Below are 27,780 nucleotides of genomic sequence, written 5' to 3'. Positions count from 1 at the left end.
AGGACCCAGGAGATTAACACAATTGAACATAATAGCTTCTTCCAAAACATTTCCTAGGGACTGGATCACAAAAAGCCTGAAGACGGCTTTCCAAATATATTTTATTTATTCAATGAAGAAAGGGCTATTTGAAGTTCTTGTATCCCTTTCACATAGAGATGCTTCACTGAGCTTTAAGAGCAGCATTCATCTGTAGGCACAAAATGAGTAATTCCTCAGCTTCTAGAAAATGTAATCATTGCAAACATCTGAAATGTTAAAATTTTATGCAAAATGTCTTTTGTAAAGATAGGAAAAAACCTTGAAATAAATAGCATTTTAAACTGGTCTCAGCATTTATGTTTAAAAATTAATACTCACATACTTGTGAATGCGTACAGCATCTCCAGACGGCAACAGTGGCTGTCTCTAAGGAGATAAGGTGGGAGGGAGTTTTACTGTTCCCAGTGCATCACCCCTGTGCTTTATATTTTGTACTATGTGCATGCATTACTATTAATCTAGCTTAATCTAACTACTTAAGTTCATTAAACATGATCTCTTCAAGAGGTAAGACAACTCGTCCATCCTAGTCCAGGTCTATGATCCTTCTCTACAATCTGTACTGGAGACCAAACTTCTCCCTACCCTGGACCTCAGGTAGGCTGCAGAACCGAGAAGTTCCCTGCCTTCTTTCCATACTGAGCATCAGCTGTGCTGGGTGTTGTGCTGGCACTAAAGCATACAGTGAAGGGAAGACTGTCTCCTGGCTGACCCCATGGGATGGCTGGCCCTCAATCCCCAAGCTCCAGCCCTACGCAAGCTTCCTCCAGCCGCAGAGCAGGCCACTGCTCTTCAGATAGATCATTCTGGTTTTTCTCTTGTTGCCCCTGGCCCTCCACCCTTGTGAGTAAATAGCTTTTTCAAAGAGGCTATGTATTATCTTCCTCAGTAACCCTGAGACACAATGACCAAGAAAGGAAGTTAAAGCCCCTCTTCCTTCCACGAGAATACCCATGGAACACAGTAGAGCCAAACTCTCTTCCTGAACACACTAGTTGTGTGGCCTTAGCAAGCTATGTAACTTCTTTGAGCCTCAGTTTCTTCATTCTTGACATAGCGAATGTCACGAATATTGACATGCTGGCCATCCCTCAGAGGGATAGAATAGAGATTAAATGAGATTATTTGTTAAAATGCCTAGCATAATACCCAACACATAGTAGGTGTGCAATAAATGCTAAATGACATCATCTTCCTCATCATCATCATCATTAGTGTAACTGATTCTCACTCTCAAAAGATGATGTTTTCAAATTTCCCAGGGCTGCACACATTTCCAGCTGTCTCGGGAACCACTTACAAGCAGTATGGAATAGCAGAAAGAGTGGGCTTTAGAGGTAAAAGAGGTTTTACCTTGAGCAAAATCATTAACATCAGTTTCCTCAACTATGAAGTGAAAATAATTATACCTTCCTCTCCAGACTGGGGTGAAGATTTACAGATTATGTATAAAAGGCTCCTGGCACATAATAAGTGCTCTCTACATCTTGACTTTTTTCACTTTATTCCAAGTGGACTTATCTATTTGCTGGTCCCAACGTACCTATCTCTCTTCTGCCTCTGCATCTTTGTTCAGCCTGGTTACCCCTGCCTGCCCTGCCCTCTGCTACCATCTCCACCTCTAGAAACTTCCATGCATCTTTCTCACCTCAGTTCCATCTGAAGGCTTTTGTGAAGCTTTCTTTGGCTACAAGGGCTTTCTCATCTCTGGGCTCATAAAGTATCTTCCATGGGAAAATAGGAGGTAGAAAACGCCCAAAGCCCAAAATCTTTCCCTGTGGCCACTGTTAGACCTACCAGAAACTAAGAAATCACGCAGTAATGTGCTGAAAGAACTCCAGTCACATGTGATTGAAGAGCTCAACTGTCCCTGAGCTCCATGGACTATGATATCCATGTCATCTAGGAGGGGTCACTTGCCTTTCCAAAAGTCAACTCCCTGGCACCTTACTCAGGAGTGAGTATCTCCTCACAGAAAATGATCAATTGCTACATTGAAAAATTAAGGCACGCTGCTGCTTCTTGCATGCGGACAGGACACATCAGCTGATGTCCACATGAGCAGCTGCTGTTCCCATCTCCCCACGGGCCTGCCTCCAGCTGCTCCTATATCCATTCAGTGCAAATTAGATTGAGCCATTCCTCTCCTAAATGTTGGGCAGTTGTGAGCAGAGCTACCAAGAACACAGCCAACTCCTAGGCACGTCATCCAAGACCCTTTACAATCTGGTCCTCACTCCCTTTCTAGGCTCTTCTTTTTTTGTGGCAGTCAGTCACCTCATATCTCTTGGTGTTCCTCAAGCCCACTCTAATCTTCCCTGCCTCCTTTTTTAGCCTCTTCACCTAATAATCCTACTCATACTTTAAAACCCAGCTCAGATGTTGCTCTCTATGGAGAACCCTGCCAACCCGTCACATTTCATCCCCCTAGTTCCCCCATCAGCCCTGTATTATTGAGCTCTCCAGAGTACTAGCAATATGCCTACTCTATAGCAGTGCCTGCTTACATGGTACTGCCGTTACGCTTACTCCTCTCTCTCCTGTAAGACCATAAGCATTTGGAGGTCAAGGACGATTTCATAACCCTTTTTTTAAATTTATTTTTATTTTTTTTTATTTATTTATGATAGTCACACAGAGAGAGAGAGAGAGAGAGGCAGAGACATAGGCAGAGGGAGAAGCAGGCTCCATGCACCGGGAGCCTGACGTGGGATCCGATCCCAGGTCTCCAGGATCGTGCCCTGAGCCAAAGGCAGGCGCTAAACTGCTGCGCCACCCAGGGATCCCATAACCCTTTATCTGTCCAGCAAGGTGTCTGATAACCAACACATTTTATTTAATGAATTGATGAAAGAAAACAGAAATAAATGAATAAACGAAGCTCTTTTTCTCTTTTTTTTAAAGATTTATTTATTTATTTTTAGAGAGAGAGCACAGGCCAGAGGGGCAGAGGGAGAAGGAAAAAATCTTGAGCAGACTTCGCACTAAGTGTGGAGCCCAGTGTGAGGCCTCATCTCATGACCCTGAGATCATGACCTGAGCTGGACGCTCAACCACCCAGGTGCCCTTGAATGAAGCTCTTTCTAACAAAAGACATCATCCTTCCCAGCTTTCCCATCTAAAATGCCTGAAATCTACTCTGGGTAGATACGAGTTGGTGAGGAACTAGACAGGGTCACAGAGCCATGTTTGCAAAAGGTGGGCACTCATGGAGGGGGAGAGGGAATTACTTGTGTCCAAAACAACGGTTCCCCTAGAAAACATAAGTCAGAGAGGTCTTTCATTTCTGTATTTCTTGTTTTCACTCTCCTATGCTCATAACTCCTAAGCTCTCATTTCTAATGAAACTTGTTAAGTGATATTCTGCAGAAATTCCTAATTATTTTTTAATTTACTAAGTAGCTATCAACCCAGGCTTGAAAAACTCCATGACCAATACTGCAGTTGCTCTGCGAGGCACCATCCCCAGAATTTTTTCCCTCTGGCAATTGTCGTTTTCACCTTTAGGCCTGGCACAGGATTCCTGCACGCTGGTTTATTTTCTGGCTAATTGGTTCCTTTTTATATCATAGGACTTTCAGTGACCCATATGCAATATGGGAATCATCCTACTAGGACTTTTTTTTAGAAGATTCACAAAGGTATGCCTAACATAAGCAATATATCAACCTTTAAATCCAGATAGAATGAGTCTGTATCATATGTCCCAGGAAAGCCTATTATGTTGTTTTTTTTTAAAAAAGAACCAAAGAACTTCTTGATTTTTACCGTTTCCTGTATGACAGTGCCTCACCAAGTTCATCCCTTCCCATACATTCTGTAGTGGGTCATTTATGAGGTCAGAGAAAGACACTGTAAACTTGCCCAAGCTGTTTAGCTCATATTTATTAACAGCTTAATATACCCGGAGCTGTGCCAAAGCCTTTACATGCCTTGTTTCATCTTCCCCCAACTCCTGGAAGGTTTTTATCCTGTTCTGCAGATGAGGAGCGTGGAACACAAGGAGGCTGATAACTTAGCCCAGGTCACACAGCTGTAGGTGCCAGAGTAAGCTTCCGAAGTCAGGTCTGCTGGCTCCAGAGCCGGAAAGTGTAACCTTTACTCTGGGCTCCATGGCATGTTCTCTGACTTCTTGATCAAGAAGAGTTTTTCTAATATGTGTAATTCCTAGATAGCTCTCTAAGGGAAGATCTTACTCCTTTTAGCCTTTTATACTATATTTATATGCTCTTCTCATTAAAAGAAACTATAGTAATTATTCAAAAAATAGGATTTGAGTATTCATCATATACAGATGTACAGGCTTTTTCTAACATTTTTTAAATAAAGAAAGCTCCATGAGAAAAAGAAGATTATTTGTGTCCTTTTGGCCCACATTTTACTTTTCTAAATTTTTTTTTTTTTTTGAGAGAGGGAGAGAGAGAATCCCAGGCTCCACATCTAGCATGGAGCCCGACTTAGGGGTCCACCTCCTGACCCCAAGATTACCACCTGAGCCAAATCAAAAGCTGGATGCCTAACAGACTGAGCCACCCACGCACCCCATTCCACATTTTTAGATTTTGGTATGAAATGTCTTCTATGAGTGAAAAATGAGCAACTGCCTTTGTCATTCATTGAAAACAAACATTTGCAATGCCACTGTCCACAACTGGACACGTGTTTTTCACAGGGGACCTTATTCAGTTCTCAAATATTTATTAAGCGTGCCCTCTACATGGGACAACTTCTGGCCAGTATGAGCAAATAGCAAGGAAGAAGATGGGGCCCTGGCTTTGCAGTAGTTTACGGTCCAGGAGTTCAGCCCTTTGAGGAATTTGAGGTCCAGAGAGAGATCATAACATTAGGTCCACCAGAGTCCATAAAGCAAGAAGTTCAGGAGAGAAAGAAATCATAACCATCTCGGAAAGTATCCATTTGCCTTACTGGAAAAGGTTCTCAGAGGCCAGTTTCTCACCTCCAGCTTCTTTCATTAGTGCTTATTGACCAGTATTGGAAGGACCAGGCTAAGCACAAGACGAGAGTGGAAGAAGCCACAAGCTAATTGCAAAGAACAGAACTCAAGAAATATGTGGGTTGCCCCAGCATCCAGCAGCCTGACTGAAAATGAATTAATTTTTATTTCCAATGAATATTAAAACAGGCAACATACGAATATCCTAAAACAAACTGAAGGTCAAGCAATGCAAAGTGTTAGGCGGTGAGCTTTCCTTCCACTCTTAGAGGCAGCCTCTCTTACCTGGTTCTTGAGCTCCTTCACAAGAGAATTCTGTGCATTTATAAAGTTTATAGTGCCTTTAGCTTCTGGCCCCCACAAGGCTGTCTGGTGGCCCATCCCCAAGAGCTGGCCCAGGGGATGGGTCAGGAGAGTGGGCAGTGTAGAGTTAAATCAGGAAGTACTGCTCCAGGCCTGGTCAACCGGGCCGGGCCACCTGCTATGTGCTAGAACAAGGCCCTCCACACTCACAGCTCACCTCATAACCTTGCTAGGCACTGCCCATCTTTTAGAGAGAAAGAGAGAGAAAAAAAAATGTATGTCATGGGCACAGGAAGTGGATAGGGGAGAGATTCTGGAAAATTCCAGGGAGGTTTGAAGCGCTCACAAGGCAGGCTGGCCCAGCAGCTGTTGGGGCGTCTTTGCTGGGGTGCTGGCCTGCTGGGGTGCTGGGCTGCTGGGCCGCGTGGGGCTCAGGGCGGTGCCTCGGTGCCGGTGCCGAGGAGAGGAGCTTGCAAGGGTGTCTCCTCCTAAAAGCGCCGTCTCTGCGTCTCGGAGAAGCGCGCAGCTGCTGAATAACCTGCAGGACGGCAAGTGCAGTTGTTTACCACCCCACCCTGAACACGTTTACAAAGTAACGAAGGGTCCTTTGCAGCAAGTCGGGGATCCCGTGTGGCCACGGGCACCTGGTCGCGCCAACCCTCGCCGGGGGAGCCCAGTGACGCGGGCTGCGCCTTCCAGCCCCAGCTCCCCTCCTTGGGCCCCCCTCCCCCCGCTTATTTGGGAGATGAGGGCTCGTTAATTAAATCCCCGGGCTTAGACCCAACCGTCGCGTTATTCCAACCACATCCATCTTGCAGGCGGCGGCGGCGACGGCAGGCGCGCGGGCCACGCGCGGGGGAGCCTGAGCCGCGGCCGGGGACGCCCCGCGCCCGCGCCCCCCGCCCCCGCCGCAGCCGCGCAGACCCTCCGGCACCCGCCCTGCCCGGGGTCGGCTCTCGGCGGGCTCCTGCCCCCCCCCTCCCCGGGCCTCCGCGGCGCCCCGGCCCGGCCCCCCTCCCCCGCCACACGCGCCGACACGCGCGCGCGAACACACACACTCACACGCACACGCTGGCACGCCGGCGAGCTGCCGGCCGCTCCATGGACCGACTCCCCTGCTTCCCCTGATCCCGGCGCAGCCCGGGATGAGACACTGCAAAATGGCCCGGGTCGCCAGTGTGCTGGGGCTGGTCATGCTCAGCGTCGCCCTGCTGATCCTATCGCTCATCAGCTACGTGTCCCTGAAAAAGGAGAACATCTTCACCACTCCCAAGTACGCCAACCCGGGGGCGCCCCGAATGTACATGTTCCACGCGGGGTTCCGGTGAGTGCGGGCCCCGGTCTGAGCGGCCTCGGGTACCTGGTTTGCGGGGGGAGGGGGGGGAGGGGAGGGGGAACCGGGCAGGGGGTGTTTTGGCTTCTCCGACACACTTTGGGCAAGATAACTGCGTGGTCCTTCCACTCCCCTCTCTGATCCTCCCTACCCCCCCCCCGTCCTTTTTTTTTTTTTCTTTTTTTGAACCAAAGCCCCTAAAAGCCGTGGTCCTAATCGATGGGATTGCATTTCTCGTTATTCCTCCTCGGCATCCCTTCCCCCATCTCAAAAATGGGGGGAGGGTTTAAGGAGAACGATGATGGAGGGAGAGGCAGTGCGTGCGTGTGTGTGTGTGTGCGCGCGTGTGTGCGCGTGTAGGGGGCGCCGAGCCGGGAGATGCTCTTGCCTGAGCTGAGCGCCTTCCCGGTGCGGCGTCCGCGGGCTCGGCGGCCGGACTCGGCGGCCCAGGGCGGCCTCAATGGCGCAGGCGCTGGACTCCCCTGGCGCGGTCCTCGCTCCTCTCCCCCCACCCACACCCCAGCAAACGCGGCGCGGCCTGTCCCCCTGAAGCCCCCGGGGCATTTCCCCTTCCCCCTGCTGCCTCCAGGCACCCGCCCCCGCCCCCTCCCCTCCCCTCCCCCACGGCCTTTCCCGGATCCTGCGATCCCTCCGCCCTCTGCGGGAAGAGCCTCCTTGGGGCCGCCCGCCCTCGCCCCTGGGCCGGGTCACCCCGGGCGAGGGGCTGCACCGGGAAGGCGCCAGGTGCAGCCCGGCGCGACCCCTCGAGAGCCCCTGCGCCTTCCCGTGACCCTTAGGAGCTCTCCCGGGGGGCCCTCCTGCGGGCAGGTGTCGCACACAGCGGGCAACCTGTGGTCCACGCGGCCCAGGGAAGCCGGATCGGGGCAACAAGAGCGGAGCAGGCTCGCGGCCCCGGGGCGGGGGGCGGGGGGGGGGGTCCCCGGGCGGGGACAGGGAGCGAAGTCAGCGAGGCTCGGGAACTAAGAGGTTAAGGCCGGAGCCGCCCCCGGCCCCCCCCCCCGGTCTCCGGCATCCTCGGCCTCTCTCCGACCATCCGCGCGTCCGCCCCCGGGGAGGGGGGGGGGGGGGGGGCGCTGTCCGCGGTGCTGACGCCCGGGCCTCCCGGCGCCGCGGGCCCGGCTCCCGGCCCTGCTCTCCGCAGACGGCCATCTTACGGTCTCTCCCGCACCAGGGGTGGACAATGGAGGCGGATTTCCCCGGGTTGCTCCCTCCCCGCCCCGGGCGTGCGTGGGAGCCAGAGGGGACCGAAGGAGAGCGGCCCGGCCGGGATGCGGCCCGCGCGTGCGCCAGGTGCGCGCCCCCCGCCCCCCCGCCGCGCCCCAGCCGCCGGGGCTCTACCCGCCACCCCGGCCGCCCCAGCTGAGGCCAGCTCGCCTGTCTGTGTACTCGTGCTCCTCTCCAGGTCACAGTTTGCGCTGAAGTTTCTAGATCCGTCTTTTGTGCCCATTACGAATTCTCTGACCCACGAACTCCAGGAGAAACCTTCTAAGTGGACATTTAATCGGACAGCGTTTTTGCATCAAAGGTAGGATAGGGGGAAAAGATCCGAAAGTGGTTTTGAATTCTGGAGTTCAAAACAAAATAATGCAAAAAAAGAAAAAAAAGAAAAAAAAAAAGTAAAATCTGCCCCTCATCCCGAGGTGTTATTTGCATTGTCTACTCAGCCTGACTGCACAAAGGCTGATTGGTAACCCCTCTTTATGCATGTAGTGCCCTCTCCTAAAAAGAAAACATCAAGAAGACCAATTTGAATGGAAGAGAAAAAGACATTTCCAATATCCTCCCTAACTTGGGCTTAATTGAGCACAATGATTTACAGTTAACAGGCATGGGTAATACTGCCAAAGCCATCTACTAGATACATACATATACACATACATACATACATACATACATACATACATACATAAAAAGTTAATTGCATAAAGACCACCTAAGGCATTTCATTCTCCCACTGAGAAAAAAATATTTCTTAATGTAATAAAATAGAATTGTCTCACCCTGAAACACGCAGCAGCAAATACCATAATCTGCCCCTGTCAATTATTAGTGAAAAATCTTAGCCTAAATATATGCAGGTATCTAAGTATGGTTTTGTTTTGGTTTTACCTATTTGTTTTCATTAAACCTTTATAGCCCTTAACATATTATAAAAGCTATCCAACATCATTTTTATAGGTTGTCTTATAACAGCCTGTTTGTACATGAGGGAGTTTATGTGTGTGTATGTATGGGGTTTGTGTGTGTGTGTGTGTGTGTGTCTGTGTGTGAGGTGGGAAAGAATGAGATTTATTCAAATTTTTTATCTTGAGTGATTCTGGTCTCCTCTTAGCAACCCCCAGATAAGTCATTACTCCTTCCTTGTTGGTGGGATTATTATGCTGCTAAATGGAATGTGAGCCATCTAGTGTATTCATTAGGGGTATGAATACTTATTTTACACTTAGAGGGTTTAGTGGTTTAGAGGGTTGTGTTTGGTCATAGCATTTCTGGTTTCTGCACTCTTTTTTAAGTTAATGACAGAATTAAATTCACTAGATATGTAAGGTGTCATGAAAATGTTGTTTACTTGAAAAGCTGATATAGTCATGTGATTATTATTAAAATTTTTTAAATGCTGTTTAATTAGAAATTTACTCCCTGGCAATAATTAATTCTAAAACCACAGATGTGCCTTTCTTTTAAACTATTCAGTTCCTAGGCCAATATTAGTTCTAGAGACAACACAGAAAACTTTAATGGCAGTATACATAATACCTTCCCCAAAACATATTTCTAACTGAATAAGAATTTTCTTCCCACACTAGGCCACGACCAGTCAGAACAATATTTCCTTCTCAAAACTTCCCTCCTTTCAATCCATCTATTTCACAGGCTCTAATTTTCCCAGTATCATTTTAAATTTACCTTTATAACAGGTAAAGAATAGTTTGTAAAGAGCAGTATCAGTAACTTTGGAGGTTTTAGATTAAAGCTTTCAGTTTATGTTGCTTTATACTTTGACAAATGAAGAAATTTTTTAAAATAAAGTTCCAGGTAAAGTGATGATATACAAAACATTTAGCTTCAGTCCTTTTATTTTTTAGGCAAAAGACAAAGGAAATTCACATTGTGATTTCTTGGAATTAGAGAATCCAGTAGCAAAGTAACATATTATTGGTCTCTCTTAAATATTTTAAATAGCTGAAACTTTAAGAGGAAATGCTTACTTTTACTTAAAGCTCAACATGAAGGCAACCTGAAATTAGTGCTAAGTATCACCCTTGCCTGGTTTATCCTCTGAATTCTTAGAAAATACACACATTTTCAGCGTTTACCATAGCCTCTTTTTCTAAGGATTAGGTTACTCCAGCTAAATTGTGTTTCTATACAATCAAGCAGAAAAATACTCCTGTTTCATTATTCAAAGGACCTTAATGAGATTATCATCTCATTTCTATTAAATATTCAACTACACTCACTGATACTACCATTTCCATATTTTAATAATAGATAGTACTATACTGACTCATAGCTATTTGGCTCTTATTTGGATACCAGCGATATTTGATATTCCTTGAACACTGCAGTCCAATAGCAAGCAAGTAGTCCCTAGTTACAAACTCTAAGTCACCAGTGTTTGTGCATTCATGTGAGCTCTTTGGAGCCTGTGTAAATTGTCTCCCTGTATTTTCTGACATAGTTTGGCCTATGCCTCCTCCTTGATCAAATATACTTTTCACGTGGAACAGAAAACCAAAGAATGGCAGCTAGAACTGTAAGTTACACCACTGATAAGCCTTGAAGGATTACATCCAGAACTTGGCTGAGAAATTAGCATGTCTGTGGATTCTGAAGCAGTCTTTTCCCCAACAACCACAATCACTATGAATGTATAATCTTTCTTGGATACGATGTACCTACGATTCTTGTCTGAATGGAATGGCAGCATAAGACATAAGATGGAAAATCAGTTCTTTTGAATGGGATGCATTTAATGAATTTCTTTTCATTTTAGGCAAGAAATTCTTCAGCATGTCGATGTAATAAAAAATTTTTCTTTGACCAAGAATAGTGTTCGGATCGGACAACTGATGCACTATGATTATTCCAGCCATAAATATGTTTTCTCTATTAGCAATAACTTCCGATCACTGCTTCCAGATGTATCACCCATTGTGAATAAGCATTTTAATATCTGTGCTGTGGTTGGAAATAGTGGGATCCTGACAGGGAGCCGGTGTGGACAAGAAATAGATAAGTCAGATTTTGTTTTCCGTTGCAATTTTGCCCCTACGGAGGCTTTCCAAAGAGATGTTGGAAGGAAAACCAACCTTACCACCTTCAACCCCAGCATTCTGGAAAAATATTACAACAATCTTTTGACCATTCAGGACCGTAACAACTTTTTCCTCAGTTTAAAAAAGCTCGATGGGGCCATTCTTTGGATCCCTGCATTTTTCTTCCACACTTCAGCAACTGTTACCAGGACATTAGTTGACTTTTTTGTTGAACACAGAGGTCAGTTAAAGGTCCAATTGGCTTGGCCTGGAAATATAATGCAACATGTCAACAGGTGTGTATATTTTATTGCCTTTAAGTCTTACCCCACCAGATGGCAAATCAATATTGTAATCTCTTGGGGGTGGGAGGTATCTGATTAGTTACTTGTTGTTAGCTTAGCACTTTAGGGCAAACTCTTATGTTTTTGTAATGAAAGAATGAATCATTCTAGGTAAGAAGTTCTATCTTCTACCCCCAGCTGGTAACAAGTGCCAAATGGGGAAATTGGTGTTTCATCGGTCTCCCCTCTCTATTCCCTCCTGTCTCCTATCTTGGTGGTAAGCCTGACCGGCAGTCATGGAAATCATCAAAAATCAAGAATTTTCTTTAAATGGATAGCTAGGCCCCGATAATGCCAATGGCAAAATTAGACAAACCAAGTAGTTTTCTAAAAAATGATGCAATTGACTTAAAATGTCCCTTTTTATTTGATATTTGGGTGTTTTATCGATGTCCAAGACTAGAAAATCATAAATTGTATAATCAGCCTTTATCATTTGGGATTTCAGTGCCAAAACATGTGAAGGGTATTTTATGAGCTTGTTGTTATGCCTTATAATTTGATAGAGAGATTGACCAGAAATTCAATTTTTTTTTTGTCTATTCTGATGAGTCTTAACTCTGTACATTAGAATCACCTGGAGAACTTTTAAAAATACTGTTGCTTGTTTCTACTTCAAGGAATTCTAATGTAAATTTATCTGGAAGGGGGCAGGGGGAAGGCCCACATACCTGTTTTTCTTAATTACTCTCCAGATGATTCTAATGTGTAGGCAGAATTCAGAGCCCCTGTCCAGGGAATTTTATAAAGCAAAATTGATTGTAAGGTTTTTTTCTTTAAATCATCTGAGGAAACTGCCTCAACTCTAATTTCCTGTCTACAAATAGCCTCCGTGTCCTAACATACTGTCCAGATAGTCCTATGAGTTAAAATGAGTTCTGGGAGGACTGGTAACCAGGGATTTCTAAAGATTTTTATCTCCATCCTATAATCCTCTAAAGTCTCCCAAACTTAAGATCTGTTTAGTTGACCTCTCACAGAAGGAGGAATTATCATCTAATCAAGTGGTATATATCTAACAGGTAGGGTTAGGATTATAATATATAGTCTAAACTGGAACTTTGAGAGAAAGAGGGTGCTATTAATAATGACAACAGGATAATAAAATTTGGGACTATCCTAGTTTCCCAGGATGTATCGTCATTTTTTTGAGAAGTAATGTAGCCCAACTCCTAAGTTTAAAGATGAATCAACTAAGGTACAAAGAAAAGGAGCTATTTACCCAATGTCACTGCCCAAAATGGGCAGAAACAGAATTAGAAGCCAGACCCCCCACTAACCTGTCCTCCTCTGGTCTTTTGACCACATCATTTTGCTCCCCTCTTGTTTTATTTAAGTTCAGCCATACCAAAAGGATTGTCAGAAGTCATTCTAACTTCCTAGGTAAGAAAAGCCAAGACTAAACTTTTAAATTTCAACTGGAATGGGGAAAGATCTATGTATGAAGCTTTCAAGTAGTAAAGAACTACACATGCTTGGAAACTTCAGGAAATTGGCCTGTGTGGCCTGTCCTGCCCCCAGCTTTTCAGAAGGACCGTGGAATTAGCCATAAGTCTTCACCGTCACTCGGGCTTGAACCAAATACCTTGCTTCAATGAAAACTCAAAGGAAATACAGTCCATAGAAACTTGATTCATGAACAGTTTAATTTTGCCTGCATAGCTAATGATACACACACACACACACACACACACACACACACCAGCACTCTCAAATATGTGGTAGTATAGGTAGGAAGGTTTCAAACTACTGTATAAATATGCAAAGGAATTGGAAGGAAAATAGCCACAATTTAACTTTTTTTTTTTTAATTCAGAAAGTGTTTAAATACTTTTCTTAGACCCCGGCATGCTTAAGAAGGGCTCTGGAGCTCCTAGCTAGTAAACAAAGGAACAGAGAATATGGTTTTTTTTATAAGAAGGTACAGAAAAATAAATCCCCACACTCTCTCCAGACCAAATAAGAAAGATTTAATCTCTAGAGTAAGAGAGTGACACAGGAGGTGCCCTTAGGTTAATGACTATGAGAAACATAGTCATTCTCATTCCTGGCCTTCTACGTTGTCACCACCGAGTCAGAGCCACCACTCCTTAGGACAACTGAGAGGTAGGACTGGCATCAGACATGTACAGCCTGTACAGTCAGTCACACAGAAGCTGTGCTCAGAAGGGTCCAGTGCTTGATTTAATGCTCTACTATCTCCCTCTTGAAAATCTCAGTGAATTTTGAAGGAAGGGCCCACATTTCCATTTTATGCTGGGTCTCACAAATTATGTAGCCAGTCCTGCCCAGAGGTGTTCTGTAGTCTAAAAGATAGATTCAAAGCCAGTACTATTAGGGGGAGGGGAGGGGAGGGCAGAAAAGGCAAGTACTATTTCAGTTACATGTACAAATCCATCTCCTGGCCCAGTCATATTGACCTTCTCCGATTGAAATCAGCACTGGCCTCTGAATCCACATGTACTTATCATTCCACAGGTACTGGAAAAACAAACATTTGTCACCCAAACGGCTGAGCACAGGTATTCTTATGTACACCCTTGCATCAGCAATATGTGAAGAGATCCACTTGTATGGATTCTGGCCTTTTGGATTTGACCCCAACACAAGGGAAGATCTTCCATACCATTACTATGACAAAAAAGGAACCAAATTTACCACCAAGTGGCAGGAATCACACCAGCTGCCTGCTGAGTTCCAGCTGCTGTACCGAATGCATGGGGAAGGGCTCACCAAGCTGACTCTGTCACACTGTGCCTAAGACTCTGAACAGAAGTGCCAAATGGCCATTTAAAAAGTGCCCCAAATCAAATGGAATAGTCTTCAGAATAGAACCCTAGAGAATTCCTTATAAAGATTGTCTGCCATTTAAAAGGAAAGATGTCTTCTCTCCCTCTTTTGCACTGCTCTTTTAAGGGTCTTGGCAAGACAAATGAGTTGAAGCCACATGATTTAAACTTGATTGATAAAGGGAATGTTGCATTTGGAACTATGCTGCTAATGAAATGGTTTGAAGTATTTTCGTGTTTGTATTTTGATAATAAACTGCCTCCCTTTTTTATGAGGACTAGAGCTGTAGTTCCTGCAGCTTTGAGATACAGTCCTCATAGTCACAGGCCTCTGGCCAGTTTGGGCAGGATTTCAGTTTTGCCTGGGCGGGATCAGACTCTTTAAAATGGAAACAAAAAAAAAATTGTTTGCATATCTCATCTCTCACTCTCTATTTCTGTCATTCTCGGTCTCTTTCCCTACAACCCCTTGCCCCATCACTGTGGAGTTTAATAATTTGCTAGGAATCATATTAAATTAGCTTTGTGTGTATGTGTTGCATTTGTACTTGTTTAATGTGTTCAAGGCTCTGGGTAACTTTGATATTTCATGACAAACTGACCAAATCATGATGGATCCCCTTATGATTACTTTTAGTCCATGCAGTCGTTCTATAGCAGAGTGGTCCCTCTGTGGTGAGTGGCATATAATGCAGTGCATCTTTCACTAACACAAAGAAAATTTATGTCATGGGCGGGATTGCATCTCTTGACATGAGTGCCATTATGGCAAATCATTCTATTGCCACATCGGCAAGGGCATTCCAGCCTGAGTTTAGTGCCTCCCACAATCCCAACCCAAGCACTTGGCTGGGAAATCTCTCAGAATATAAACGCAATGAGTCAGCTTAAGAGCCTGGAACATATAGAGGAAAAGGAAGAAGAATGCTTAGAAGCTTTTATGGAATCTCTGTCTAACCTAAAGTATTGTGACCATGGTGCCCGTGCCGAGTCTTTGCAAACCAGGAGGGTTAGAGCAAAGTAGGAGATTCAAAGTTGACCAGGACAGGCCACCATGTGAATAGTGCTGAGGTGAGGTCATCTTCAGCATCATGTGTCCACCAGCACCACTCAGAACCATCTGTTCTCTTCCAAACAATTATAGACAGTGGATAGTTCCTTTTCCCACTGAAATCTGTATATCTAAATCTGTATATCTCTAAAAATTAAGCCTTTCATAAGGAAAAGCCATTGGGTAATAGCAAGATTTGGTACAAAATAACACTTGAAATTTGAACTGTGTAGACCTGCCATGAAGGAATTAGTTGGCCATTCTCTTTTTTTATTATTTCAGCCTTAGAAGTAGAAATCACATCACTCCCATCCCTGGCTTTTCACTGAGCAGCACTTTGTTCTTCCAGTTCAGCCCAAAGTCTGGCCAAGTTGATGTTAAATTTTAATAAGAGTTTTTTTTTTCTTCTTTCCAAATGCCAGTCAAGCACATTTGTAATACATCTGGGTGGGGTAGCTTTTTCTTTTCCAGAAATCTCATCCTAGATTGCTTGTAATGTTACAATGCTGTTTAAAATAATTGCTGTTGTTCAGTCATCAGCTCACTGTCCCTCTTTGGGAAGGTATAATCATGCCGCAAATTAAACCAAATACAATAAGAGAAGACAGAGTTCTGATGCTCATCTGCCTCCTGGTCCTAAAGCAGAGCTGTCCTGTCTCGCTTTTTTTTTTTTTTTTTTTTTTTCCAGAAAGCTAACTGGAGCAGCTTACATAGATCCAGATGTTAACTAGTGAAAGAAAAACCATACAGGTTCAAATGTGTTACCAATTGTGACACATTTTACAATGCTCTATGAATGGCAATCCAAACAGGAAGAGACAGGAATGGATGTTTCAAAAGGGGAAATACTAACACAGCTCAATACTTGAAATAATTAGAGAATAGACGGTTAAAAAAAAAAAAAAACCTTTAAATTCACTGGTATCATTAGATGGGCATCAAAACCACCCCATGCTTGTTCCCTATCACTTTAAAGAAGACAGTGCTCCAGTGTTCATGCTGTGCTCTGTTAGGATCGCTGTGAGATTGATAACTGACAGAAGTGTTTAGTTGGCTTTTCCTAAGCACTTAGTTCATTTGGTTACAGCTAAGTGATATTAATGCCAATGTTACATGGGCCAGATCCTGACTCTGGAGTTTTAATCCCAATGTGCCCATTAGATTTCACTAAATATAAATATGTAGACACGTTGAACCAGGCAGATTAAGAGAGCAAAAGACCAGAATCCCTAAAAACAGTTCATTGTTCTATGTGGATTTTTAAAGTAGACCTCATCATAATGCCATTTGGGTTTTTTTGTTTGTTTGTTTTTTGTTTTGTTTTTTGTTGTTGTTGTTGCTGTTGTTTTTTGGGAGGTTTTTTGGGGTCTTTTTAAGTTCAGGAAGACGTTTTACATCTCACATCACTCTTGGTTCCATCTTAACTTCAGAACAAGGGGACTTTTTCCAGCATCATTTCATCTGCTGCTTTCACAGGAACTCAGAATGTTGAGAAAACAGGCTTGTTTCTCAGAACAGAAGGCTTAGAGATCAGTCTTATCCCATTTCCAGGCAGGATTTCCTGGAACTGATCCAAAAAGACCACCCTTCCCTTTTCTTCAAAAATCTCTGAAGAAAACCCCAAGCCCTGCCATAGGGGTTAACCACAGTTCTCACAAATTCTTTCTGCACAGCCTACATCCATCCTATTGGAAAAATTAGGTGGCGAATGTGGGTAAACGATCTATCCCAGTTTTCAGCATATAGTAAGCACTCGATATATGGCAGCTTTTACTGTTACTTTTGTTAATTGTGCCCTTGACCTATAATAGTTCCAGCACAGAGAAACGCAGCCGCTAGCTGATCATATACAATCTCTTGTTGTTTTTAAAGACCGTTTCAAAGATCAAATCTATATAACCACTGTCACGACCAGAGGGTTGGCGGGTCCCATGAGTCCTGATTAGAAAGGCAGTGGTGTAAGTAACTGGAACTCCCGGGCCTTTGCGGTCAAGAGCAGTGAAACAGGAAGATCCAGAACTATTGAATCCTCACTCCTGATTCAACTCAGATACAAACCCCTGGCTTTTGCACTGTCCTTGCTTTTTTGGTTCCAGGTTAAGTACATCCTTTTGTCAGACCCTCTCCTCTTCTGGGATACTCACACCAGAATCCACCCTCAGATGTTGGGACAAATTTCACCATACAGCCCTCCAAGCCATCTGCATATGATACCTACAAAAATGACCAATTCAGTTGCAGAGGAGGAAAAAAACCCACAAACATTTAGTGACCAGCTTAATGCCAGTCCACCGACCATTTTTCATGGATTATTCTGGGAATCATGTGCAGATATTTAAAACGGGATAGAGAGCTAAAGTGAGGTATTAAGAATTCCTCCCAGACCCAGAAATCTTTCCCATACCTGATGATTAAAACATTTATAGTTCCTCTGCTTTTGCTTCTGTGTCTTAAGTGTCCTTGACCATTGTAAAAGTGGTGTATGTTTAGTAGTGGTGTGTGCCTAGCAGTGCTGTGACTGCCGTACCATCTGCCTATGACCTTGATGTCATGCACGTGACCATGGGGCTGCCAGCCAGGACATGCGAGGGGAGAGGGTCTTCCAGCCTCCTTGTGTCCGGGCCTCCAGTTATCCACGAATGTGAGTGCCATGACTAACCTAATTTGGTGGGGAAGCTAAGGAATGGAAGAGCATTTCTTATGACTTTGGGCCAAGCAGTAGTTATTGGGCACTCTTAAAGAGCAAAGAAAGGTTGACCTGAGGTCAGGGGAAGCAGGGACAGAATTGTAGAACCATAGGATACCAGAAATGGAAGAGCCTTTCAACTTCTATAGTCCTAATCCTTGACGTTACAAATGAGAACTGGAGAAACAGGCTAAATGATTTTCCCAAGATTACATAGATAATCAGTAGGAAAATTTATGACTCTCCATCTCCTCCTTTACCAGCATCAAATGAAGATGGGCCCAAAAAGAAAGTATTTTAGTCCGGGGTCCTCATGGCACAGAAAGTACACTGTAAAGGAGGAAAATTTATTCTCCCTCACCGCCCCCCCCAAAAGTATTTATTTGTCAGTGTAGACAGTTAGGGAGATGGTGCCTAAGCATACAACATCCACTGATAATAACCTGCATTCTTCCCTGAAATGACAGAAAACCCCCTTGGCAAATCATGATTCTGGTAAATCACAATTTAGTTACTGACAGTTCACAGTTGACAGCTAGAATCTCATCCAGTAATTCAATATCCACTTTATAAAACCTGGTTTTAGCAATATATATGCACAATTTAAACGCTGAATCCTGAGAACAGTTATGTACTTCTTTTGAAAATTCGTATTCAGTTTATTTAACCCAAGAAAATTTCACTTGTTGTTTTGCTCCATGTGTATTATTTTCAGCTGGGGCCTGTTGAGGTAAGGAATAACTTTTGTCAATGCCTTCCACATTGCAAGTAATTTCAACAGCCGACTTTGCATTATTGCATTAGTTTAGTATGTTAAGAAGATGCGAATAATGAATAATGTTGAACTGAGTCTTCTGGTGCAAAATAACAGACCAAACAATTTTCTGTATAAATCTGGATCCTTAAATCCCTTTTCTTCAAATTGTTTAAATGTGCTAGGCAAAAGTATCTGTGTAGCCTCTCCTTCTCCCAGAATATGCAGAACTGTGCTTTTGCTTATAAAGATTGTTGGGATCGTGTGTATGTGGCTAAAACCCCCAGATGGAGCATCGCAGGTGCCAGAGAGTTAGAGGCTCTGGGCCACCTGACTGACCTACCTGGGCTCTGTGGCCCAATTAATCAAGGCCATAGGTGAATTGACACCAAGGATCAAAATAACTAAATATGCCTCTCCCACATTCTGATTGCTTTGCCACACAGGTTTAACGTTTGAAATGGGAAAGATTTTAGAATGTCATTATTGTATTACACAGTATATCCTAAAATTTGTTTTTATTGTGATGACTTCTTATTGAAGATACGTGTTTTAACAGATGTTGTTATCCTCAATGAAGCCCATTCTCATGTTGTTAATTACAGTGAAATCACAGTGAAGAGCCTGTCACAGAAAAGCTGACGCCAATCTAAGATTACAATAGGGTTATGGGGTTAGGACCTGGATCATGCTGCTGATCCACCAGCAAACAAAGCTGTATGACACGAGGAGCTCTTTAAAACACAACTCTTGCTCCCCACCCCAGACCTTTGACTCAGAATGTCCTAGGATAAGCTAAGCTTATAAAGATTCCCAGGTAATTCTGAGGTCCCCAGCATTTGAAAACAAATAATATATAGCAAAGTCATATATACCATTTTGACCAAAGTAGCTGAATGCTTATCACTCCTCATGCAATTAGTATCACATCTGTTCCTTGAAGTTATCATAATACATGGCAATATAGACACAGTCTTAGTGATTCAACTATTCAACTGTTTTGGCAGAATTGACCTGTCACTGATTTGTAAGCAAATAGTAACTGGTTAATTTAGTCAGAATGGATTCAAGCCTGAAGACAGTCGGAGTGAGGGACATAGCTTTAATATACTTTACCCCAAGGCCAGCTCTCTATATTTCGCTTTTGATATTTCAAAAGGAGAGGCAGATCTCAGGTCATTCGTCTTTACAAATAGATAGACTGAGAAACAGGGAAGTTAAATGACTCATTCAGATTCTACTTGGATGTCATTCCCAGAGCCTAAAATATTCCTAAAGGGGTCTGATTTCTTAACCTACAGGTTATGCGCAAAATGCAAAGATCCTCAGGTTAAAATGAAACCAATCAAAAAAGGAAATTGAAGGAGTTAAAATTCTAAGACTGAGTATAAAATTCTAAGACCAACTGAACCAGTTGTCACTGGCTGCCCTGTATCAGCCTCTGTTGAATAAGGTGCCACCATGCTAATGACGTTTTGGCCAGGTTCCTTTTGATAGCTGTGCACATGCCTTTAATCGTCAGAGTTACTGAAGGCCTCCTTTGATTTTCTTTCTGTGGGAGTCAGAGACAATTGCGGCTCTTTGGTGTGCTGCTAAATATTTCACAACTGGATCTGGAAAAGGTGGCGCCCTGATGTGTAGCTCTTGCCAATTTCCGTGGTATAAATATTCTCAACATAGACGGTTTCAAGCTACTAACTTTATGTCAACCAGCTGAACATGTAACAACATGTTTTCAGGAGCTCCAGCACGGCACCACCTGAACAGCTGCTGAGTCCGAGAGTACCAAACAGGGGAGAGGCTGGCAGTGGCTTTGGAGAAACTCCCAAGTGCCCCCTCCCCACAAGGAGGCATTTCTACTTTAGTTAGATCTACTAATTTTTAGTATATTATTGGGTCCTTGAGGCTAAGGACCCTGAAGTGTTCAAAATATTTCCTAGCCATGTGACTCTTAGGAACTTCTCAACACACCACTCAGTACTTTGGGGGACTACCAGCCATGGTTTTTCTAATCTCTAAGGGCAAGCTTCCAGGTAAACATTCTTTAATTTAACTGCCAGTTGAAACCATGTTTAGCTGATCTTTTCTCATATCCTGTAGTCCATGGCCTGTTTCCCCAAATCTCAAATTTTCCCTGTCTACTTGCTTCTCATTCTCCATCATAGCATGCAGAAATCAGTGCTTGCACAGGAGCAGGAGAAGAACAGACATCCAGTAAGCTTACCTAGCCCCGCCACACCTGCAGAGGCTCCATGGTTCACATGTCTTTACTTCATTAAGGGACACCTGCTAAGCCTCATGCCCAAGGCTCGAATATGCACCAGGCTGGGCTTTTTTGCCCCCCTAAAAGTTTCTGAAGGGCAATAAATACCACAAATAAGAACTCCATTGGGTAAACATGAGGAAGGCAACATGTGATGCCTTGCCCCTACCTATGCTAGTGTAAGGCTGGACCTTGAAAGAACCTACCACTGCAGTCCCCTGGGCATTGAGCAGTTGTGCTCCCACTAGTTGTAAGCGAATTCCCCATTTAACAAGAGTGTTTAGAAACCAAATACTCTGGTGAGCCACAGAACAAGTTTGGTTTGCAAATTAAAGGTTTTTCTGATGGAAATCATTCTTAGGTGGATTTGATTAGATCTTTTGAAAGGCAATACTGGGAAAAAATGTATTTAATTCCTCAAACATAATAAGTGGACATAGGCTTTTATTCTTTATGTAGTAAATCAAAATTAGATCATAGCAGGCAAAATCTACTTTACTTGCTGTAGTAAAATATCCTGTAGGGTCTGTAAGGCATTTCTAGACTACAAATGTTTGAAACTCAACTTAAACATTGTCTATCTTATGTTTGAAAAGCCAAGGTATCCCTCTGTTTTCTGTACTTCTTAGTAGTCATTGAAATGAGCTTGCTTCTTTATACTGAATAAGCTACATTTTGTTTTAAATGAATCAGGTACATGTTCAGATGCTTTTCTGTATTCACAACAAATTGCATGCAGCCTGGGCACAAAATATACCTTCACCCCCTGGCTTTTTTCTGGACACCAAAGAGATAAGTCCATAGCCACAAGCAGAAAGGATTTGATAGCAGGCCCCATTTTGTCATGAACAAATTCACAGCAAAATCAGCCTTGAGGAACCAGTCACTCCCATAGTATCTTGAGGTAGGGAAGTAGGTTAGAAAAATTGGTAGATTATAGGAGAGAAGTTTGATCATGTGTAGATGTGGAACAAAGTCACTGAAGTACTTACAAAAAGGAAAGGGAGGTTTTCCTCTGAAATCTGGAATCTAGATCATTTTGCAAGACTTAGAACAATTGGTCTCCACATCTAAACACTCTTGAACCACATTTCAAAATCCAAATCTAAGCCCTTATTATGCAGAAAAGGAGCCTTCCGGCCAAGGGCCCTGGTAGGGCTTTATATTGATGAATTGAGATCCTATCACCAAGCATCAGCAATTAGCACTGAAATTCTCCCAGGACACAGAACAAAATATTGAAACATCACAACGCAGCATCGTTTATTCACATAGAAGAGTCAACTACAAGCATAGCAGAACTTCACAGATCTAGACATTATCTCAGGTCTAGATCAACATCTTCAGCATGGAGATGAAACAGGTGAGGTCCACAAAGTAGGAAGTGATTTAGCTGCCCAGCTAGTTAACTGCAGTTAGAGTCTGGGTCTCCTGACCACTGATTCTACTCCAGCACACCATGCTGCCTCCATTCTTTAGAAGGGAAGCTGACAATCCATTGTGAAGCATAAATCAGAAGTCAAGACAAAAGAATGTTTGTGATATCTTCTCTCACTTGACCTACTTGGTTTCACCACTTCATCTCAGTATCTCTTTAAAGCATGTTATGCCAATGTAGAATGAGGAACAAAAACTTTTTTCAGAGTAAGGATGAAACCAAAAGGTGGGAGAACAGTGAATGTAAGTTATTAAAGAAATGAGCAAGAAGCATGCATCAGGGAAAATAAATGCTTCTTATATTGTCATAACCATAGAGCCCTCCCCTCACATACTTGATGATGCATTTATTTTGGAAAATGCCATTTTATGCTGAAAGACTGGCATCGAAGACTTCACTCCTTCTCAACTACATCAGAAGCACTCTCGCTCTTTGGGAGAAGCTGCGGCCCTTAGGATCGGACTCCCATCTCCCGTGACAGGTGGCCTCAGCTGCCCTGAGAAACATGGTGCCGGACGGACAGGGCCTTGGAAACCTGAGAGGAGTCAGCATGGCTGGACTGAGGAACATGTAAATATCTTCCGCCTTCTTGGTCAACAAGGATGACCATCTTTCTTTAGTAGAGGTAATCGTGTGTATATTGTGACTGTAGTTTGTGACAAAAACACAATGATTTGCTTCGACGGCTCCCTACTTGTATACCTGTTGAGTGTGAATGTACCTGCCTCACTGCCTCGTGTGCCAAACACAGTACTGAATGCATTGTTTTTAAATAAACTGTTCTACTGTGCATTGGAGAACACTGCTGATTGTCTCTGTCCTGTCTGGAAGACCCCCACCCCCTCACCACCACTAACACACTGCATCCAATGCAGAGATTAAGTGCACCCTCTTTTTTTTTTCATTCCCTGGGTTTTGAGGAGATTTAAAAACTTCTTGGAGATTTGTACCACTCCAGGAAGATTGGGCTTGGCTGTTTCAGCCATGAACTAGCAGCAAACAGTAAAAGGACTCCCACACACTATCCTTTATGCAAATCGTGCAACAGGCCTTAAACTTTATTAATAATAATACATCTGTCTTGAATGTACAGTCACACACATCATTTTATTTAATCAATAATCAGGTGAGAAAGGGACACTAGGAACTTGGTCCATGTCGCACAGTCAGTGGTGAAGTTAGAATGAGATTGCAGCCTGATGCTTGGTCCAGGGCTCTCTCTTGCCTCTTCACCCCATTCTGGTCTCTCTTCAGGCCACCTTCTCATAGAGCCTTCCCTGAATGCCCCCATCAGCCTCCATCCCTTTGCGTGGTTCTATTTTTCTTCATAGCATTTTCTTTCCTTGTTTTTTAACAATTTTTAAAATTTTTAAAAGATTTTTATTTATTTATTTGAGAGAATGAGCAGGGGGTAGGGGCAGAGGAAGAGGGAGAGAGAGAGAAGCCAGACTCCCTGCTTAGCAGGAAGCCCAACATGAAGCTCGATCTCAGGACCCGGAGACCATGACCTGAGCTGAAGGCAGATGCTTAACTGATTTAGCCACCCAGGTACCCCGATTTTATTTATTTTAGAGAGAGAGAGAAAGAGCATGAGCAGTGGGAGGAGCAGAGGGAGAGGGAGAGACTCTCCAGCAGACTGCAGGCTGAGCACAGAGCCTGACACAGGGCTCAATCCCACAACCCCGAGATCATGACCTGAGCCAAAACCAAGAGTCAGATGCTCAACCCACTGAGCCACATATGGGCCCCAGCATTTTCTTTCCTTGTTTGAAATGAGTGTTCAATTATTCCATTGTCTGTGTCTCCCACTTACTATAAGCTCTACCTTCTACAAAGTAGGTAACTTTGCTTATCTTAATCACACTGTATCTCCCAGTGCTGAGAACAGTGCTGGGAACTTAGTAAGCTATCAATTGATATTTGTTAGATGGATGGATGGATGGATGGATGGATGGATGGATGGATGGATGAATGGATGGATGGATGGATGGATGGCCAGAGAGTCTATGTGTCACTTCTCTTTATTTCCCTGCTCATCTTTATGCCTACACCACAGACACCAGAAGTCCTCCCTCTGCTCTGACCGTGCAGCCTCAGATAGCACTGTGAATAATAATAGTTGTTGACTGAGTGAGTGAACTGTCCTAGGAATTGTTTTTCTCAACATCCATTCTCCAACATCAAGCATGTCCCAACATATTCATGCACCAAAGCATATCCTATTCTTATAGTTGGCTGATTATAATTTCAAGCAAAATAAGAACTTATGTAGGGTAAAAATATAACGTTACTGGAGAGAACCTGCCTTCAGGAAACAGGGTCACATCTGAAAGGGCCTGCTGCAAAGCTCTTTAGTTCAAACCAAAAGCCCTTACTGGTCACTGTGTACAACACTGGGTAGGATGGGAACGGGACACAGAATGAGCAAAATCACAGTGCCTATCCTGAAGGAACCTACATGTCTTATTGGGGAAACAGTTCAACACATCACAAAGGAACATTTTTTATCCTGGGCAATGCCAGGGAATGTTGGGGTTCAGGTAAGGGACAGAAAGACAGGGAGAGAGAGAAAAGAATGACCCCATCAGAGTGAACACAATAAAAATTTTAAAGGCCAGATGTAATACTTAAGTCTTATGTTTTCTGAAAACATAGCAGGCTGATGATTACCCATCCCAACAGAGAAATGGTAAGTTCTTCTAAAACAAAGCACTTCACAAACTTTGGCAAAACATGAAATTGACACCAAGTTTATTGCAGGCTCTTTTTGCCTGGGGCCACTTAGTACAAATTACATTTTAAAGGTAGAATTTTTTTCCCTAAGAAAATGCATTGCCACAGCTTGATCAAGACAAAGAGGATTAAGGAAACTGTACTCCTAAAAGGACCGATCTGACCCAACACTCCCAAGCCAGTGAAGGAAGTAGGCTTTCTGCATCAGGGTAAGCAAGAGCATGAGCTCCTTACCCAGCAGCACTTATGCAGAGTCCAAAGGCCTGGGATGGCTGATACCCACCTCAACCACTGACCTACCCCCCATTTTGCGTGTTCTGTTCTTAATGACCGAGTTACTGATGAATAGGCTGATCAGACCAGTGTGTCACACCACTCAGAATATCATAGGTGACCAGGAACTTAGGGATTCAATGAATTCAAAGCTCTCATTTCCAGATGAAGAAACTGAGGCTCAGAGGAGGAAGTTACTTGTCCAAATGTACTCTACTAGCTAACAACAATTTAAGTACTTTATCAGTTTTTTGGGGAAAGAAAGTTATTTTTATATCAACCAACATTCTTAACTCTAAATGAAATATTTGAAAGGACATGATCCTCATCTTAAGTTAACTCTTTTTTTTATTATTATGAAAATATTATTTGAAAAACCGTTAGGAAATAGAGACAAGTGAAAGAATATTAAAGAAAACACCTAAAATTTTAACCTGTTTCACCTGAGCATGTGGTTGTTCTACACCATGCATACTATGTGTTTTCTTTCTCCCCATTTAAAAATATACCAAGAGCATCTTTTCATGCCATTAAATATTCTTTGATAAGCTCACAGTACAGAAGCACTTATTTAATTCATTTTCTATTGTTATTTCAAATTTAAGTTTAGGCTCTTTGCCATTATTCATTGCTATAAATTGTGCTTTGATGAACATCTTTGTAACAATGTTTGAACATCCATGATTATTTCCCTGAATAATCCCTTGAAGTAAATTTTCAAGAGACATGAGAAAATTCTGCAAGAGGAGTCTTTTCAAAGGCAGTCAAAAATTTTCAGTAGGAGGTCGATGACCAACGTTCTAAATCTTTATTTCCCTAGAAAACTTTAAAAGGCTTTAAAAAGGCAAAAAGTTCAGGAGAAAAGCATGTATCATCATTGAGGATGACGTCCTCCACAGAGAGGTAATGCGTTTTTATGTACTATATCAACATAAATTAATAAGCTACTATTGTGTGCTACTTAAATTCAGTTACTGCATCTCTTGTTTAGAAGGCAGGAGAACTTCACACATTTAAAGAGAAAGCCCATCCCATTGCTCCTCATTGCTAATCAAATAAAAAGCACCCAGGACTATCTGGCAAAGACAAACCTTCAATACAATGATAGATAGCTCTTTTCCTTATTCCAAGAGGATGTTTATTGTTTACTCAAGCCTACCAACCTAATAATGCTTCCAATTCACATTAAGTCCGAGAACCCGAAATGAGGACAATGAACAATCTACCTTGAAGCTACACAAATCCTATAGACCAACTGTTTCTGTTGAACTTTCTTTTTTTTCTTTAATATTTTATTTATTTATTCATGAGAGACACAGAGAGAGAGAGAGAGAGGCAGAGACACAGGCAGAGGGAGAAGCAGGCTCCGTGCAGGGAGCCCGACGTGGGACTTGATCCCAGGTCTCCAGGATCACGCCCTGGGCCAATAAGGCGGCGGTAAACCAATGAGCCACCCGGGCTGCCCTGAACCTTCCTTTAATCAATATTTCCACTTCTATAGGAAATATGTGACTTTAAGCAAATTGAAATATGAATATATAGATATTCAAAGCAGATATATTAAGAGTGGCTGAAGAAATCACTACAGAATTCCCTATTCCCTATCACTGTCCTTAAGTAACTCTGCTTTTGCACAAAACATATACTAGTAAATATATTAATCACTATGGGTATTACAGTCTCTGCTACAAACTACTCAATTCTGCTATCGTAAATCAAAAGCAGCCAGAAATGATACATAAATCAATGAGTATGGTTGTGTTCCAATAAAACTTTATTTATAAAATAGGCACCAACCAGATTTGGTCCATGGGGCTATAGTTTGCCAAGCTTTGCTTTGAGTAACATGTTCTTTATGCAAAATATTTCATTTGACAGCCTCCATTATATTTGTTTCCTAGGGCTGTCATAATAAATTGCCACAGTCTCGATGGTTTAAAGCAACAGAAAAGTATTCTTTCACAGTTCTTAAGACCAGAAATCTGAAATCAAGGTATGAGCAAGGTTGATTCCCTTTTGAAGTTCTGAGGGAGAATCATTTGGTCTCTCTCCTTGTTGCTGGTGGCTGCAGCCAATCCTGGTGTTCCTCGGCTTGCAGGTGCATAACTCCAATCTGCCTCCTTCTTCACATGGCCTTCTCTGTATGTCTGTATCTGTTCCCCATTTCTCCTGAGGACTCGCCGTTGGGCGCAGGGCCTACCATAATCCGGAGTGATCTCATTTCAAGATCTTTACCTTAATGACATTTGCAAGGACCTGTTTTACAAATAAGGTCACATTCCAGGTGGACACATCTTTTAGAGGCCACAGCTCAACACACTACATCCATTTACAACATAACTCTGACCACCAGGTAGTTCAAGGACCCATAGAGAAGAGGGCATGGAAGACAATGTGGCAATGCAGACTCGGATGTGTGTATGGTGCTATTTTTCCACTTTGATGGTAACAAACCCATACTGTAAAAGCCTAACAGCATTATTGGGTGGTGGAAGCTATATTCTCAAATTACATTTATAAAGCTCTCCAGTTCATAG

The 27,780-nt window shown here is 43.2% G+C and overlaps 1 protein-coding gene and 1 long non-coding RNA gene across 3 annotated transcripts in view; one reads left to right on the top strand and one right to left on the bottom strand.

Moving 5' to 3' along the window:
• Positions 1 to 4,384: 4,384 nt before the first annotated feature.
• The window catches only part of LOC119870722, a 70,592-nt gene continuing 47,196 nt past the window's right edge, over positions 4,385 to 27,780 (bottom strand). Inside the window, exons 2-3 of one of the 2 annotated variants that reach the window (XR_005353446.1) lie at positions 6,362 to 6,540; positions 4,385 to 5,837 (exon numbers count right to left, since the gene is read on the bottom strand). This is a non-coding gene — a long non-coding RNA (uncharacterized LOC119870722). Of the gene's footprint in view, positions 5,838 to 6,361; positions 6,652 to 27,780 lie in introns of those variants that run through there. The other variant, XR_005353445.1, reaches the window with a different exon arrangement.
• Positions 6,331 to 23,039, top strand: ST8SIA3 (ST8 alpha-N-acetyl-neuraminide alpha-2,8-sialyltransferase 3). Its single transcript, XM_038525929.1, has 4 exons — positions 6,331 to 6,623; positions 8,056 to 8,178; positions 10,651 to 11,208; positions 13,735 to 23,039. The coding sequence occupies exons 1-4, from the start codon at positions 6,445 to 6,447 to the stop codon at positions 14,015 to 14,017; spliced, it is 1,143 nt and encodes a 380-aa protein (XP_038381857.1). The 5' UTR covers positions 6,331 to 6,444; the 3' UTR covers positions 14,018 to 23,039.

Source organism: Canis lupus, chromosome 1, assembly GCF_011100685.1.
Source record: "Canis lupus familiaris isolate Mischka breed German Shepherd chromosome 1, alternate assembly UU_Cfam_GSD_1.0, whole genome shotgun sequence".
In the NCBI taxonomy this organism is placed as follows: Eukaryota; Metazoa; Chordata; class Mammalia; order Carnivora; family Canidae; genus Canis; species Canis lupus.
Note: the sequence above shows the minus strand (reverse complement) of the source record. Positions and strands in the feature narration are given on the sequence as shown.

Bases quoted from the DNA above. Each gene is read 5' to 3' on its own strand.
- ST8SIA3 (XM_038525929.1), top strand. From the start codon at position 6,445: ATGAGACACTGCAAAATGGCCCGGGTCGCCAGTGTGCTGGGGCTGGTC. The intron at 8,179-10,650 runs GTAGGATAGGGG...TTTTCATTTTAG, and splicing joins ACAGCGTTTTTGCATCAAAG to GCAAGAAATTCTTCAGCATG. The intron at 11,209-13,734 runs GTGTGTATATTT...ATCATTCCACAG, and splicing joins ATAATGCAACATGTCAACAG to GTACTGGAAAAACAAACATT.